This window comes from Nymphaea colorata, chromosome 8 (assembly GCF_008831285.2).
Source record: "Nymphaea colorata isolate Beijing-Zhang1983 chromosome 8, ASM883128v2, whole genome shotgun sequence".
Classification (NCBI taxonomy): Eukaryota; Viridiplantae; Streptophyta; class Magnoliopsida; order Nymphaeales; family Nymphaeaceae; genus Nymphaea; species Nymphaea colorata.
This window is the reverse complement of record NC_045145.1, coordinates 16,024,637-16,039,398: the sequence shown is the minus strand read 5'-3', so window position 1 is coordinate 16,039,398 and position 14,762 is coordinate 16,024,637. Positions and strand designations below refer to the sequence as shown.

The window sequence follows — 14,762 nt, the reverse complement described above, 5'->3', positions numbered from 1 at the left end:
CCAGTAACTGATAATATTTTTACCAAATATATGAATCCAATGGTACCTATCACAAACTGAAACCCCAACAAATATCAGACAGCGAAATGCATAGAAGTGGGTCTCAACAATCATCTTGGATTGTGTCTCACATATCAATGCCCAGTCTTGGTCACACTGGCAGCAGATGAAGATAATGACGTTTCACCACTTAAAGTTTCTGATACAATTTTCACCAACTTGCCAATAAGGACAGAAACATACATAGGTGACATGAGTCTAGCTGTTAAGAAAAAAAGGTTCTCATTATATTTCATCCAAACTTTGTTAGTTTGCCTGTCTTGTGAAGCAAAGAGAGCTCACTTTCTTTACTAGCAAAGGACAAATTGCAGGTGATGGGACATCAGAGCTTCTCTTTTTCTATTAGAAACCTTCAACATAACATTATTCCCATTTCCTGCGTGCATTATTGGTTCATCACTTGGAAACTTTTCCACTTGTGCGCGCAAAAGCTGAGTAGATTACATATGCATATATCTTCAGTGTCTGCTGATTCTTAGAATCCAATGTGAATCATTTCACAAGAAGACAGAAGAAAAGCGGCCTGTATGGGCCACGTCAAATCAGCCTAAACCTACTTTTCTGAAAAGTATTCTTTCTGTTTTACAAATACATTATTGAACATAAAGATTATATATAATTGATATGGTATTGTAGGTAAGGAGGGCGGTTACAACATGCATGCGTGCATGACAGGTATACAGACATAACCACAAGGATCTATCCATAGGGTGTCTTGTGGAATCTCTGTAACTTTAAGGAGGAAATGATTTTAAAAAAGTCATATCATATCATAATTATGTTAAAGTATGTGTAGGTGTATGTGTGTGTTTGTAGAAGATTTAAAATCCATCTTGAACTCCATCCCATCACAACCATTTAATGCATTGCATCGAGAGGTGTGATTAATTACAAATGCATAATATATCAGGTGGTTTACTGTGAAAGGTTAGAGGATTTCTCCACCCAAACCTGAACAAAGATTATATATAAAATACCTTAAAGTTTAGTTTCTTGTTTAAAATTGTAAGAGATTTTTAATAGCTTATAACAGATCCCCAGTAGTTTTTTTGGTTAGAATGGAAACTACTGGGGATCTGTTAGACCAAGGATTCGAACCCGGGCATGGGTTAGGTTATTAAAATATATATAGAATTGAAATCAACTAGCCAACTTTCATTGCCAAATGAGTAAATTTAAATTTCACGACAACAAAAAGTATCACAAAGAGCACATTCCACAATGACAAATCATTAGCCACAGTTTTCTAGCCATAGAATTATGATAGTTTTTAGTGTTGCAAAATTTTCAAAGACCCATCCGATAATGGATGTTGGCTATATATATGTATATATATATGTGAAGGAAACAGCTAGATAGCATATTCTTATATACCCGATTGTATGAGAATCACATGAGCCGTCGATTTTTAAGAAGATTAAATGATGGAGATCAAGTTAGAAAGAATAAAGACCAAACCATATTTTTAAGAGGCAAGAAATCTAAAGATTTGCTCTCTTACAGAAGAGAGCAAATCACATGAACAGATTTGCTGTCTTACAGAGAAGTAGTGTTTCATCACCTAGGTTCATATGAATGATTTTTCTACGTTCCATGAAATGCATACTTAAGTTTTACAGGTCTCAAGAGCCATCACCAACGCCGACGACTACGATCGTGGCCATCACGATAACACGGGAGAGTATACGAAAACAGGGAATTTGCATTTTAGGTCCCACCATTTGCCTGTAATTTTAATTAATCAACGGACTTTCGCTATTTTTTTTCGTAAGGGACATATTTTGCATGGAAATTGACTGTTCAATGAGAGTCTGAACTGAATTTCCATTGACCTGAAAAAAATACAAGGCATTCGCTCTAAGTTTTTTTCCTCAACATATTATTCTCTGGCAATCACCGACTTATAATCCTGCTGTTTTAGCTAACTTATATTATTTGCTTCTTTGACCTTTTTTTTAATGAAAGTATAGCTTTGATTAAAAAAAATATTTGTAGAAAAGGGTCCCTTTTTTAAAACCATATATAAGCGAAAGGTATTAACATGTGACGAGAGCTTTGGAAAAGATGTGGTGCGATTTCCAAAAGGTGATGTAGGTGCGGGGCGTGATAATTTGAAACAAAAAACATCTATGTTGAAAATAATAGACTTTTATATGTGAGGGTGCCAATGCATCAGAAAACATCAATAATTCTCTGTTGTTGGATATGATCCAAGTTAATTATTAGTGACACTCGTTTATTTTTCAAAGATTTTCAAAGTCAATTCGCAACCACATCAAGATCGCCCATTGCTTTACTCAAAGTCAGATTAAAGATTTCAATGCCTTGCGTGTATATATATATATACATGTCTCGGTCTCGGTTCATAAAATATAAACAATGCGTACCGATCTTTAACTGTTTGTTGTATTACATTAGATTATCATAAAACCATGAAGTGGAAAAAAGGAAGCATCAACTAGCTACTTTTTGAAAAGTTGCAAAAAATTAATTTACACGCATTCATTTGTAGGTCATCTGATGTTATGATAGTTGAATTTAATGTTCGTGTTTAGCAGCATTAATAATTTTCAGAGACATAATATTTCAAAGAACAAATATTGATAATTTGTCATTTTTTTGACATCCAAGTTGTGTGGAGCCCTAACTTGGAATTTCAAAGGCGGGTCCCTACTTCTCTCTCTCTCTCTCTCTGATTGTGAGTAAGGGTGAACAACGGCTCGTGAACGAGTTTGAGCTGAGTCATTTGTTTAACGAGTCGAGCTCGAGTTCATGAGTCGACTCGTTTAAATAATCGAGTTCAATTTAAACTCAACACGTAACTGTCGAGTCGAGTTCGAGCCTTAATCAAATCGATATATTCAAACAAGTTTACAAGTTTGTCGAGCTTAATCAAGTCGAGCTCGAACTCAACACGTAACGATGAATATCAATTCTATTCAAACTAGTTTCTCGAGTATTAATTGAGTCGAGCTGGAGCTCAACACATAACCGTCTAATCGAGCTGGAATTGCTTCTATCAAACTATATTAATGGGCCTTCATTAATTTGTACATACTAATCTTCCACAATAAAAAGCAATGGAGTGGATGTACTTGGTCAACCGGCATCCTCAATACTTGTTCTTATCTATTTATTTGTTTATTTATTTTAATGGGTTCAACTCAAGTGGGTCGGGTTAGACCAGCTCAGTGTGGTTTAGAATTGATATTAATACAAGAAATAATGAGAAACTATAAAAGTACTAAATATATGATTGAAATGATTCTGTATTAAAAAACGAAGCGTGGTAAGACAGAACTATGGAAAGTCATATTTTTTTGAAACCCATTTTCCCTAATAACTAGAATCCAAATCAAAAGGTGAAGCTTTATTAGACAAGGACCAAACAAATACACGAGATTTCCTAATGAGAATCATATTCAAGAAGGCCAAGCTGAAAGCTAGAATTCAAAAATATGTTTGATTCCCTTCTTCTTGAAAATCATATTCGAAGAAGAAAATTTTATGAGATCCAGAAGACTTGGACCTTATTCGAGATTGGATATGAAATGAGAATGAGAATTCAGAAGGGGAACCGGATCTCGTGAAATCCGTCCGGTTTGGGTTTGGTAAAAGTCACCACCTGAGCAAGACCTGCCCGTAAACCTAACGATTAAGGGGTTGACCGTTAGGAATCAAACCCGCACCCACTTTCGTGTTTGTCAGAAAAAAATTACTTAGAAAAGTTTTCCCACGGAACTGTTATTGGTGGGAAACCTTTTCCATCTTCGTTTTCTAAGTCCAACTTGGTTTTACACGTTAGTACAAGTCGCTTTTATTTTAGATGTTTTTGGGCAGGCAGTATCAAACCCCTTACTAAATTCGAGTATAAACGGTTTTGATTTTAGCTTTTACTCGATTCAACTTAATGAGATTCTGATTATTAAATTTGTTGCTTGAATTTAGACCATTCTTTAAAAACAAAATTGAATCCAACTAGCAGGATATTGAAATTTATATGTTACCAGGTCAAATCTTTATTGGACCTTACTCGCCTAATAAATTCAGATTACAAAATTGTATATTTTACCTGAATCTGGCCACTAATCCTAGTCGGTTTCAAATTTCTTCAGCCAATCCACTGAACCAGTCTGCGTCCAACAATCTGACTCCCATGCCGTCTAGATGATATTTTCTGGTTTCAACTCTCAAATTAGATTAGACCCAAAGCAAAGAGGTCGATCAAATCCATGGAAAACGCGAAAATCAAAAATTTCCCCGAAGATTTTCACCATACTTTCTTCTACAAGAAGGTATAAGATTCATAGGAAAAATCAGATACGACCCGACAAGGAAAGAAAAGAACGTCCGACGTGGGGCCCCGCCTCCACTTTCGGTACGCGCATCGTCAGCACTGCGTCTGCCGCTGTCCCAACTTCCCACCACTTCACCCTCAAATACGAAACTCCTCTCGGAGTTCCCTCCATTCCTCTTCAACGCCATTGCATTTGCTGCCCCTGTTTTTCCGCTGGCTGCTTCAGCCATTCTCATTAAGAAGAATTCAACGAAGAAAAAGAAAACCAGAGACACTTTGTTCGACTTTTTGTTGTTTTCGTCGTCCCTATAAGCGTGGTCATGGGAGTCCTGTTTTTGGATGTCATAGCTGAGAATAATTGTCGGGGAAGGAGGAGGAGGAGAGGAGAACCTCTTTCCGTCGCATTGTTGTCCTTCTTGCTCTTGATCCTGACCCTTATTTGAGTTTCTTGGGTAGGATCTGTTTTTGGTGGTGGTCAGATAAGTTCCGCCAGTTCAATCAGGCTTCTTCTTGGTCTATGTGATAGTTTCTGCGGTCTCGATTTCTGATCGTATCAGTCTTTCTTTGTTTCTGCTCTTTCTTTTGGGGTAGAAACTGCCCGTGCTTTTTTGGAATTAAACATTCAATCCGCAGAATGGAAACGGATTTCTTGATTGGTGTTTGGCTATGGAGTATGTATGTCATTTTGGTTTTTGGATTGGGTGTAATTGTGCTTGGGGATTAGGGGTTTGTGGCGTTCTTGGATTATCTGATGCCTGAAGAATTGTTTGGACGATTTCTCGATAAGTTGGGGATCGGTTGACTGGCTTTCTCTTGTCATCCGAACTGATAATTTCCTTGGATTGATTGGTTTCTCTTTTGATTTGTGCACGAAACTGTAAATAGCTTAAGCTTAAGGATTGTTGCTCCTTTGTCGTTGATGATACTTTGAGCTTCTCCACAGAGAGTTGTTTTGGATTTCTCAAGGAGGTTCTAACTGCTGTATCGAAATTTTAGTAGTAGAGGAACTAACGAAGACAGGCGAATTTGGTTGTATCTTAGTAGGTCTGCTTGCTGACCGGTTGTGTGAATGTAAGCATTTTCGTTGAGTGTTCATTCACACCGGCTAATCTTCGTAACTTATTTTGTGCAATCTATCATCTCGTCACCCTCTTGGTTTTAACTGAGGCTTGTTCCTATACCTGCATAGTTTTTCTCCGTTGAACACTCAAGCTTGTAATTCTAAAGATTCCTTGTTTTGCTTTCGCGGGATTCAACTTTAAACCTCCATATTTTTCTACGGAAGGTTGGGTTTGTTTATCCTTTTGTGCCATCCTTTTTTTTCCACTTCTTTGGAGAACGAAGGGTCTTGCTTTATCATGAATGACAGCAGCTTCCATCTATATGGATATTTAGATAGTTCTCTTTCCCATTTGTTTGAGAAAGTGAGATCTTGGCTAAATTTGAAGAGTGATTTGGCTGATTGTTCTGGGAATACTTGCACTTGTCATGAGGTCTACAACACGTGCTTTGAATGCAATTTACCTTGTGTGGCGTTCAACCATGGAAGGCGATGCTGTGTCTGCGGCAGGCCGTTTTGTGCAGGATGTATGCAGAACAGCACGGTTTCTTTGAAAAATTGTAAATCAGAAATCCGTTTAGGCAATATGCAGTTCACCACCACATTGTGTAAGCTGTGTCTTCGTGGTTTAGAACAGGATGGGCATGTGAAGCAAACTGAGAATGACACCCTTATGAATGCTTCAGAAAATAGTCTACATTCTTCATTTTCTTTCAGTGAGACAACTGGTGTTACTACCTTGGGTGGTGATTCAGAAGTAGCTCGACTCTGTGGCGCTGAAGAGTGCAAAAATGGCCTGGCCTGCAAACCTGATAATGCTAATGGCATTGGCAATGTTGTACATGAGCGAAATTGTTCCTTGAATATATTAAGTCCTGCAGATCAGCTACCACCAGTGTCTCTTAGATGTTATGACAAGTAAGTTCCCCGTGCCTAGATTATATTTTTTGTGCTTGATGATGTACGATACATTGGGAGAGAAATAATTTGGATTTTATTCTTGTCGGTGTTCGCTCACTGTACAAACTGATTGTCTTTTTTTTTTTTCTTCCGTTCTGTTACACTTCGTATTTGTTGTTGAGTTACTATGGATGGTGATCGGTTTTTTGATGCTTCTTGTTGTAGGACTTATGATGCAGAAACATGCGATTGTACAGACCCTGATGATACCGAGAACTTCTCAACTCCAAGATGTGAATATTATCGATTTATTTCTGATATAGATGCGAGTAGTACTTACACTATAAGTGATGTATGTAGTTTCAAGTCAGCTACATCGACTCCCTTTGACAACTCCTCTTTTACGGGCCTTAGCCCTGAGAAAGTTGATTCACCTGTCCCTGATTGTCAACTGGAATATGAAAAATCCCAGGGTTACTTCCACCTACACCAAAAACAGGTGCAGACTTCAGGGAGGTCGAGAAAAAATGTTGAGGAAATCGAAAGTCCTGCTTGCAGCGTTGATTATGACTCTCAGAATCAACAGCAGAAATTTTTGTTGGTTTTGGACTACAAAAATAATGACAAATTTTGGTTGCCTCCAGAGGATGAGAATGAGGAAACTGAAAACACTGTTTTCGAGTCTGATGACGAGTTCTCTGGTACTACTGACTTACAGTTTTCATCAAATAGTGTTGGAGATGATATTGTGAAGAAAAAAGACAAACTGAATGAGCAGCACAAAGAGTCTCTGAGAGCTGTGATTCATGGTCATTTCAGGGCTCTTATCTCACAGCTGTTGAAGGGGGAGGGTATTGATGCGGGGAGTGGCAAAATAGAGGATGGTTGGGTAGAGATAGTTACTTCCTTGGCTTGGCAATCTGCGAATTTTGTGAAACCTGATACAAACGATGGTGGCAGCATGGACCCTTGTGATTATGTAAAGGTTAAATGCATTGCATGTGGATATCCAAGGGAAAGGTAATTTTTTATGTTATCTTCATTTAATAACGCCTAGTTTCTTGCCTTGTACTGTTCTATAATAGAGGGGCTTTGCATTTGACAGTGTTTTAATAAAGGGGGTTGTTTTCTCCAAGAAAATGAAGCACAAGCGGATGACTTCACGGTACAAAAATCCCAAGTTGCTTCTGCTTGGAGCACTGGAATATGAGAAGCTTCCAAATCAGCTAGCATCAATTGATACTTTGATTAATCAGGTAGCATGTTTTTTCTCCATATCTGCTAACATGTTGACTTCATTTGGATGACAGTCTCTGAAACCTTGTGTTTTCTTAAGCAGGAGATGGATGATATTAAGATGAAAGTTTCAAAGATTCAGGCCCATCACCCAAATGTTGTCCTGGTGGAAAAGAGTGTATCACCTCGTGCCATAGAACACCTTCTGAGCAAGGACATATCCTTGGTCTTAAATGTTAAAAGATCAGTTCTGGAGCGCATTGCTAGGACCACAGGTGCTCAAATTATCCCTTCAGTTGATGATCTTATTTCACCAATGTTGGGGCAATGTGAGATTTTCCGGTTAGAAACATTTGAGGAATATCAAGCTACTGACACTCCTAACAAGAAACCGGCAAAGAAGACTTTGATGTTTCTTGAAGGTTGCCCGAGACGCTTAGGCTGCACGGTAAGATTGTGCTGACCTATTCCTAAATCATAATTTGGTTTGCTGATGAAAATTTTGCACTCAGTCTGATGTCATCTCAAGCGAAATTGGAATGTAAATTTTATCAATAGTTTGAAAATCCAGCACATTCCATGGCTTGCTAAATCAATCTAAACTGGATGGATCAGATGGGCTGCATGTGAAAAGTTTAAATTTGACCAAACTGGATCATCAGGAATGACTCACTCTCTTCACCGAGATTGCATTGACCTGATTGTATCTTGGCTTCACATGCACCAAGTCATTTGCAGTTCGGGTGTTTTGCCATTCAGGATGCACACTTCAAGTTGATTGTCGTCTCATGTAGTTATTCTTTTTGATCTGCTTGAGACCACCAGTATCATAAATGGTCACAGACTCAGCTGAATCTATTTCTGCTTTATTTGGCTATTATACAAGGATTATCAACTTGGTAGATTCCCCATACTATGTATTGTTTCTGAGAGACCAAATGAATAAATGGTTATTTATTATTATTATGTCTAATTTACAATTTATTCCTGTGTTTACAATGTAAATTGTCCATGGACATTTACCATTATTAGGTTTCTCCTGCAAAAATTTGAAAAGCTCTTGTTGCATCATGCACCTGGCACTTTTGAAAATGGTGTGCCTAAAGGGGAATAAATTTTCTGTCTAGTGCCTTTGTTGCTTGTGCAGTTTGCAGCTTTAGGTAGCAGATGCCATCTGATTGTACTGCAAAGATCTACACACTGACTAATATATATATATATATATATATTGAAGGTCCTACTTAGAGGAGCACCTCGTGAAGAGCTGAAGAAGGTGAAGCACGTTGTGCAATATGCTGTCTTTGCAGCTTATCATTTATTGCTTGAGACATCCTTCCTTGCTGATGAAGGTGCAACCCTGCCGAATTTCCCTGTGGAACCCCCGACTGCTTTACCAGAAAAGCCATTGAATGTTAACAGAACCAATTCAATCTCTAGGTCAAATGCCTACATAGGCACTGTCCAGGCTGTTGATAGAATTCAAGCATCTAGCTCGCTTAGTGAACTAACAATTCCTATTCCGAAGCTGGAAGTTCAAGCACAAAATACGTGGACATCAAGTTTCAATTCAGAACATGAAATCCTCCAGTTACCGCATGAATGTGCTGAGTCAAGCTTCATGTTTGCTTCATCTCCTACAGCTTTAGATTCCAAGACGGATAGAGACATGGATATGACTGTGCCTCCTGGAGGTCCTGAGGCTTTTGTTTCACATGTAATGCCAAGCTCATGCCTTGAATCTCAGTGTGAGAAGGTAAAGGATTTGTTGGTACATTCTTCTCATGATGCAATTATGACAGGGATGCCTAAGGAGATCTGGGCAGCGGAAGAAGGAGGTTTAGACATTGCGAGCAAGAATGATAGTTCTGGTGAGAGAATGAAAATGAATGCCATTGAAGGAGAAAACCTATCCCAAGAATTTATACCAAGAGTAGAGACAAAGCAAGGTATAGCAGTTTTGTTTTCTAGACGATGCTTGACCAAAGGAACAGTATGTGAACAATCCCAGCTCTTACGGATTAAGTTTTATGGTATTTCTGATAAGCCACTAGGAAGATTCCTTCAAGACGATCTCTTTAACCAGGTTAGTTTAGTGCCTTCATGTCTTTGCTGTTTTATTTATGCATCTGGTTAACTTAATGCAATGTTCTGACTGACTGCTTGCTGCTGCTTGCTTATCAGGCTTCACCCTGCATGTCATGCAGTCAACCAGCTGAAGCTCATGTTAGACGCTACATCCACGAGCAAGGTAGTGTAAGTATGTACGTAAAGTGTATCCCTTCATTAAACCTTCCTGGAAAGCCTGAAGGGAAAATATGGATGTGGCATCGATGTTTAAAGTGTGCCCGTAAAGACGGAGTTTCAGAGGCAAAGAACAGAGTCATCATGTCTGATGCTGCCTGGGGATTGTCTTTTGGAAAGTTCTTGGAGCTTAGCTTCTCAGATAATGCAACTGCAAAACGTGTTGCAAGCTGCAGCCACTCTCTGCAGAGAGATTGCCTTCACTACTACGGGTATGCTATTAACTTCTTTTAGCTTGTGGCAATCTGTCTTCGTTTAGAACCTCCTTTTTTTTGTTGTTGTGGTTTATATCTGCTGGATACTAAAGGTCAAAAGTTGACTCTTATAGGTACGGGGACACAGTTGCCTTTTTCTGTTATGATCCCATTGACATATTCACCGTGTTCCTGCCATCATTACTCCTGGAATATAGAAGTCAGGTTCAACAGGAGTGGATCACAAAGGAGGCAGCTGATGTATGCTGTAAATAGTGATTTTCACATCTTGATAAAAAAAGGCATCGGTACATATTTAATATTGTTTCCTTTTCGTTCTACAGGTTTCTGAAAAAATGAAAATTCTTTACACTGAAGTTTTTGATGCACTTCAAAGGATGGAAGAACAATATACCACTGTTGGACCTGGTTCTGAGTCCATGTCTCTAAATGACTTCATCAACTACATGGCAGAACTGAAAATTTTGATCAGAGCCGAAAAAAGTGAATATGATGTAAGTCATTCTGTCCCTAGACTTGATTGTTAGCTGTTATGAATAAATTATCTCATAATGGTTGCAGTAATAATTGAACAATGGTGTGAAATGTTTTTTATTTACATGTCACTAGTAATCGTGAAGAATGATTGATTGTTAAAGTGGGTTGGACTTATCTTAGTTTGGCAAACAATCCAGCCAGAATTCTGCTTTTTGCTCCTGCTTCTTTCATTTATCTGGTTAAATTTGATAAATGTATTTACAATACAGATTTTTGTAATGAAGTTGTTTGATTGGTAAATCTGCCAGAGCTTGCTGCGAGGAGCTGCTATTGAGAATTGTTGTCAGGTGGTGTCAGGGGCAAGTATCTTTGAGCTTGCTTACCTCAGGTGGTGTCTCCTAGTTGACTCGTACGTTTGGGATCATCGTCTCCATACGTTGGACTCATTGGTTAAAACAACAAGATCCCCAACAAAGTTTGACCTCGGAATTCAGTGCATAAGTTCTTCTGCATCCAATAGTTGCACTGAGGCTGATACATCTCTTAGAGATGGTGCCTTTGCTCCTCTACATAACGGGAATTCTCCAAAGTTCTGCAGTGCCTTGGACAAATTCTTTGGTTTTCAGGAAAATCTGCTTCTCAACCATGATTCCAGTGATGTAGATGTATTCGATTATGTTAGATCTACTGAAGGCAGTCCATATACTGAAGATCCTCAATCAGATTCTTGTCATCTCACTGAGGCATCTGAATCCATGTCATTAGAGTGTTCCATTCTGTCTGAGAACATAGATGTTGCCTGGACGGGCTCCACAGAATCTCTGAGTGGTCTGAACACCCAGGTGTCACCATCAGAAGATGCTGAGAAATTTGGTTCCATTTCCCGAGCAAATCAAATTGTTAGTGACCGTTGCCGGAAAGCCATGGCTCCTGTGAGAGTTTATTCTTTTGATTCTGTACTGAGATTTGGAGAGAGGAGTAGAAGAAGCCTTTTCCATACCTCACCGGGTTTATCTCCAGCCAAGTCCTTTCATGTTTCAGGGGATTGCGACAGCTTAGTTAAGACCCCGGTTCCAAACATGCGGAAATTCTACTACAGAGGCCTTCCTAAAACATCTCAAAGATTTGATGCCATCTTAAATTATACTCCATCTTTTCTTACATCTTCATATCACATGTTAAGTGAAGGACCAAGCTTGCTGTTGCCATCAACAGGTCGAAACAATATAGTGGTAGCTGTTTACGATAATGAACCTACAAGTATCATCACATATGCCCTTAGTTCCAAGGAGTACGAGTCCTTTATATATGATAAATCAATTCATGTAGATGGATCTAAACCTGTTGATGAAAATAATTTGGCCCATAGTCAGATCAACTACCAGATAGGTTCTGATGATATCCAGCTCAGAAGTTATGGATCTGATGCCAGTGCCTTATCTCCCAGACGACTTTATTGTTCTGACTCACCAAAGTCACCACATTTTAAGATGTCATTTGATGGTGATTCACTACTCCCCGGTGGCAAGGTCAGATTTGCTGTTACATGTTATTTTGCAAAACATTTTGATGGTTTGAGGAGAAAATGCTCTCCGAACGAGATTGATTTTTTGCAATCTCTAAGCCGTTGCCGGAGGTGGAGGGCCCAAGGTGGAAAAAGCAACGTCTATTTTGCAAAGACGCTGGATGAGAGATTCATTATAAAGCAGGTCACAAGGACTGAGCTGGCATCCTTTGAGGAGTTTGCGCTGTATTACTTCAAGTACTTGTCAGATGCACTTAGCTCAGGTTACCCGACCTGCCTCGCAAAAGTCCTCGGCATATATCAGGTTGGTTGTGTTGTGTGTTACTGATAATCTCCTTTAAAAGCTTTAAAGTGCTTCTCCTTTTCTTGTGTATGATCTGGCTCTCTTGCTGCAACATATCTAGGTTACAACAAAATATCTCAAGACTGGAAAAGAAGAAAAGATGGACTTCATGGTGATGGAGAATCTGTTTTTTGGAAGAACAATTTCACGAACATACGATCTAAAGGGGTCTACCCGATCACGTTACAATGCAGACAATTCTGAGGTTCTGTTAGACGAGAATTTTCTGGAGGTGCTGCGGACAAACCCAATATTTCTTAGGAGTGAGGACAAGCACTGTTTAGAAAGGGCTGTGTGGAATGATACCTCCTTCTTGACGGTAATTTTGGTATCTAAGTTCCATCTGATTTCTCCATCAATCTGTTTCCATATGCTCATTTTAGTTTTCTGATTTATTTTCCAGTCAGTGGACGTGATGGATTACTCGTTGCTCGTTGGAGTCGATGAAGAGAGGAAGGAGCTGGTTTTGGGAATAATTGATTTCATGAGACAATACACATGGGACAAGCATCTCGAGACATGGGCGAAGACTGCTGGCATTCTTCGCGGGCAGAATTCCGAACCCACTGTTATTTCACCCAAACAGTACAAGAAGAGGTTCAGGAGAGCCATTGCCTCCTACTTTCTCATGGTCCCTGAGCAGTGATCCTCATTGCCTGTCCTTCGTCCTTTTCTCGTACTGAGTTCGTGGTCTAAAATTGATCTTCATGTAACCAATAAGGAATGCCATTCCATTGAATATGCCTGCATCTTTTGTAAACAATACATGTATCCATGTTTCCAATATTTTTGCTCCTTTGATTGCATAATTGTATGATATTCATTCGTCAGCAGGAGATGTTACTGGCGATAGCAGCAACAATTTCTTATTATCCAAATGTTGGTTTTTGTAAAGGTCATGTTAAGGAAAACTTCTCCTCCTCTCTTCCTCTCTCTCTCTCTCTCTCACACACACACACACACACACACACTCCTCCACGTGAATGCATCATTGTTGCAAATGTTTGAAAAATCTGGTACCTTCCAGTTTTTTCATAACATCAATCCAATTTCTAGGAGGGCTTGAAATATTCGGCCCTCATGTAAAGCTTCTGAATAACCTTAGCGGTGGCATCTCTGAAGAGCCCAGGCATCCTGTGAAGGCTGTGAGCCGCTGAAGAATGGGAATGGAGTCTGTTCATGCTGCGACAGTGAAGGCCATGGCATGAAGAGAAGACACTCCGCCATCCTCCTGGGAGGCCCCTTAAAAGGGACAGGAGGAGGCATCGGCCTCGCGCACAGCAGACAGCGTGGCTGCTGTTGCCTACCGTGGCTACAAGAAAAACAAAGATCCCTGAGGGTGTCCCTTTCGCCGCCGTCAGAGGCTTTCAGTATCCTTGACGATGCACACGACTCTCACCGATGCTCGCAATATTTTCTGATGCCGGCAAGCGACATCGTCAGTCGATAATCGTTAGAAGGAGCTCCTCTAACGCGTCTCGTTGCCCCGTCGTTGCCGTGACGTAATATCTTTTTCAGTGCTTTCTTCCCTCCATCAATGCATGTTTCGATTGACGACGCCTCATGTCGTTGATGACCGTCGTTTTCTTAAACGCTGACCGATGGTTCTGGAATTAGAGATACCCCGACGGTGGAAGGTAAACAGAAAAGAGCGACTCGGTGATGCAATGACGGGATCTTGCTTATGATCAGAAATCGCCTTTTCCGATGCGTTAAAGCTCTGCCGATGAAGGTGATTTTGCAATCTCTATAATGAGGTCGCCATTGAATCCGATTATGATGAAGACCATTTGTTACCGCGGGAAACGTCACACGACTGTTGGACTTCTTCGTTGCTTTTCTCCAGTACTGTTCATTGCGAGTGTTGGTGGGCGTGCTTGGCCAGGTGAAGAAGGTGACGTACGGCAGAGACTGTTGTTTAGCGGAGAAAGCGTAAGGCACTTCTCTTTCTATCGCTATATAACTCTCATTTCTGTCTCTTTGTCTCTGTTGTTATCTGTTTCTCTTCATTCTCTTGCCCTCTTGCCATGTAGCTCTAATGGTGTGAACAGGAAACTTCAAAAACAATTATATGCACCTCGTAATAACGTTCCAATACAGGCTATTTGTTTCCTGTATTACCGATGCCATGAACAGCCAAGGTGTGAGAGAGATAGAACCCAATGATATAGATTCAGCTATGTCCGCAATCAAAAGAATTCGACAACATTTGGCATGACCCTCAAAATATATTTTGTTCATTTTAGATCAAAGGTTTACTTTATAACCTAATCCACTCAAACCAACTACAAACATCAGAAATTACAAGTCGATTCCATGATTATAAGTTCATAACCCCAATTCTTTAA

At 39.6% G+C, this 14,762-nt stretch overlaps 1 protein-coding gene across 1 annotated transcript; it reads left to right on the top strand.

Annotated features, from left to right (window-relative positions):
* Window positions 1–4,530: 4,530 nt before the first annotated feature.
* LOC116258645 (putative 1-phosphatidylinositol-3-phosphate 5-kinase FAB1C) lies at window positions 4,531–13,324 on the top strand. Its single transcript, XM_031635914.2, has 11 exons — window positions 4,531–6,335; window positions 6,543–7,337; window positions 7,423–7,573; window positions 7,657–8,001; window positions 8,788–9,636; window positions 9,735–10,066; window positions 10,183–10,309; window positions 10,393–10,563; window positions 10,855–12,375; window positions 12,476–12,733; window positions 12,818–13,324. The coding sequence occupies exons 1-11, from the start codon at window positions 5,716–5,718 to the stop codon at window positions 13,058–13,060; spliced, it is 5,412 nt and encodes a 1,803-aa protein (XP_031491774.1). The 5' UTR covers window positions 4,531–5,715; the 3' UTR covers window positions 13,061–13,324.
* Window positions 13,325–14,762: the final 1,438 nt, after the last annotated feature.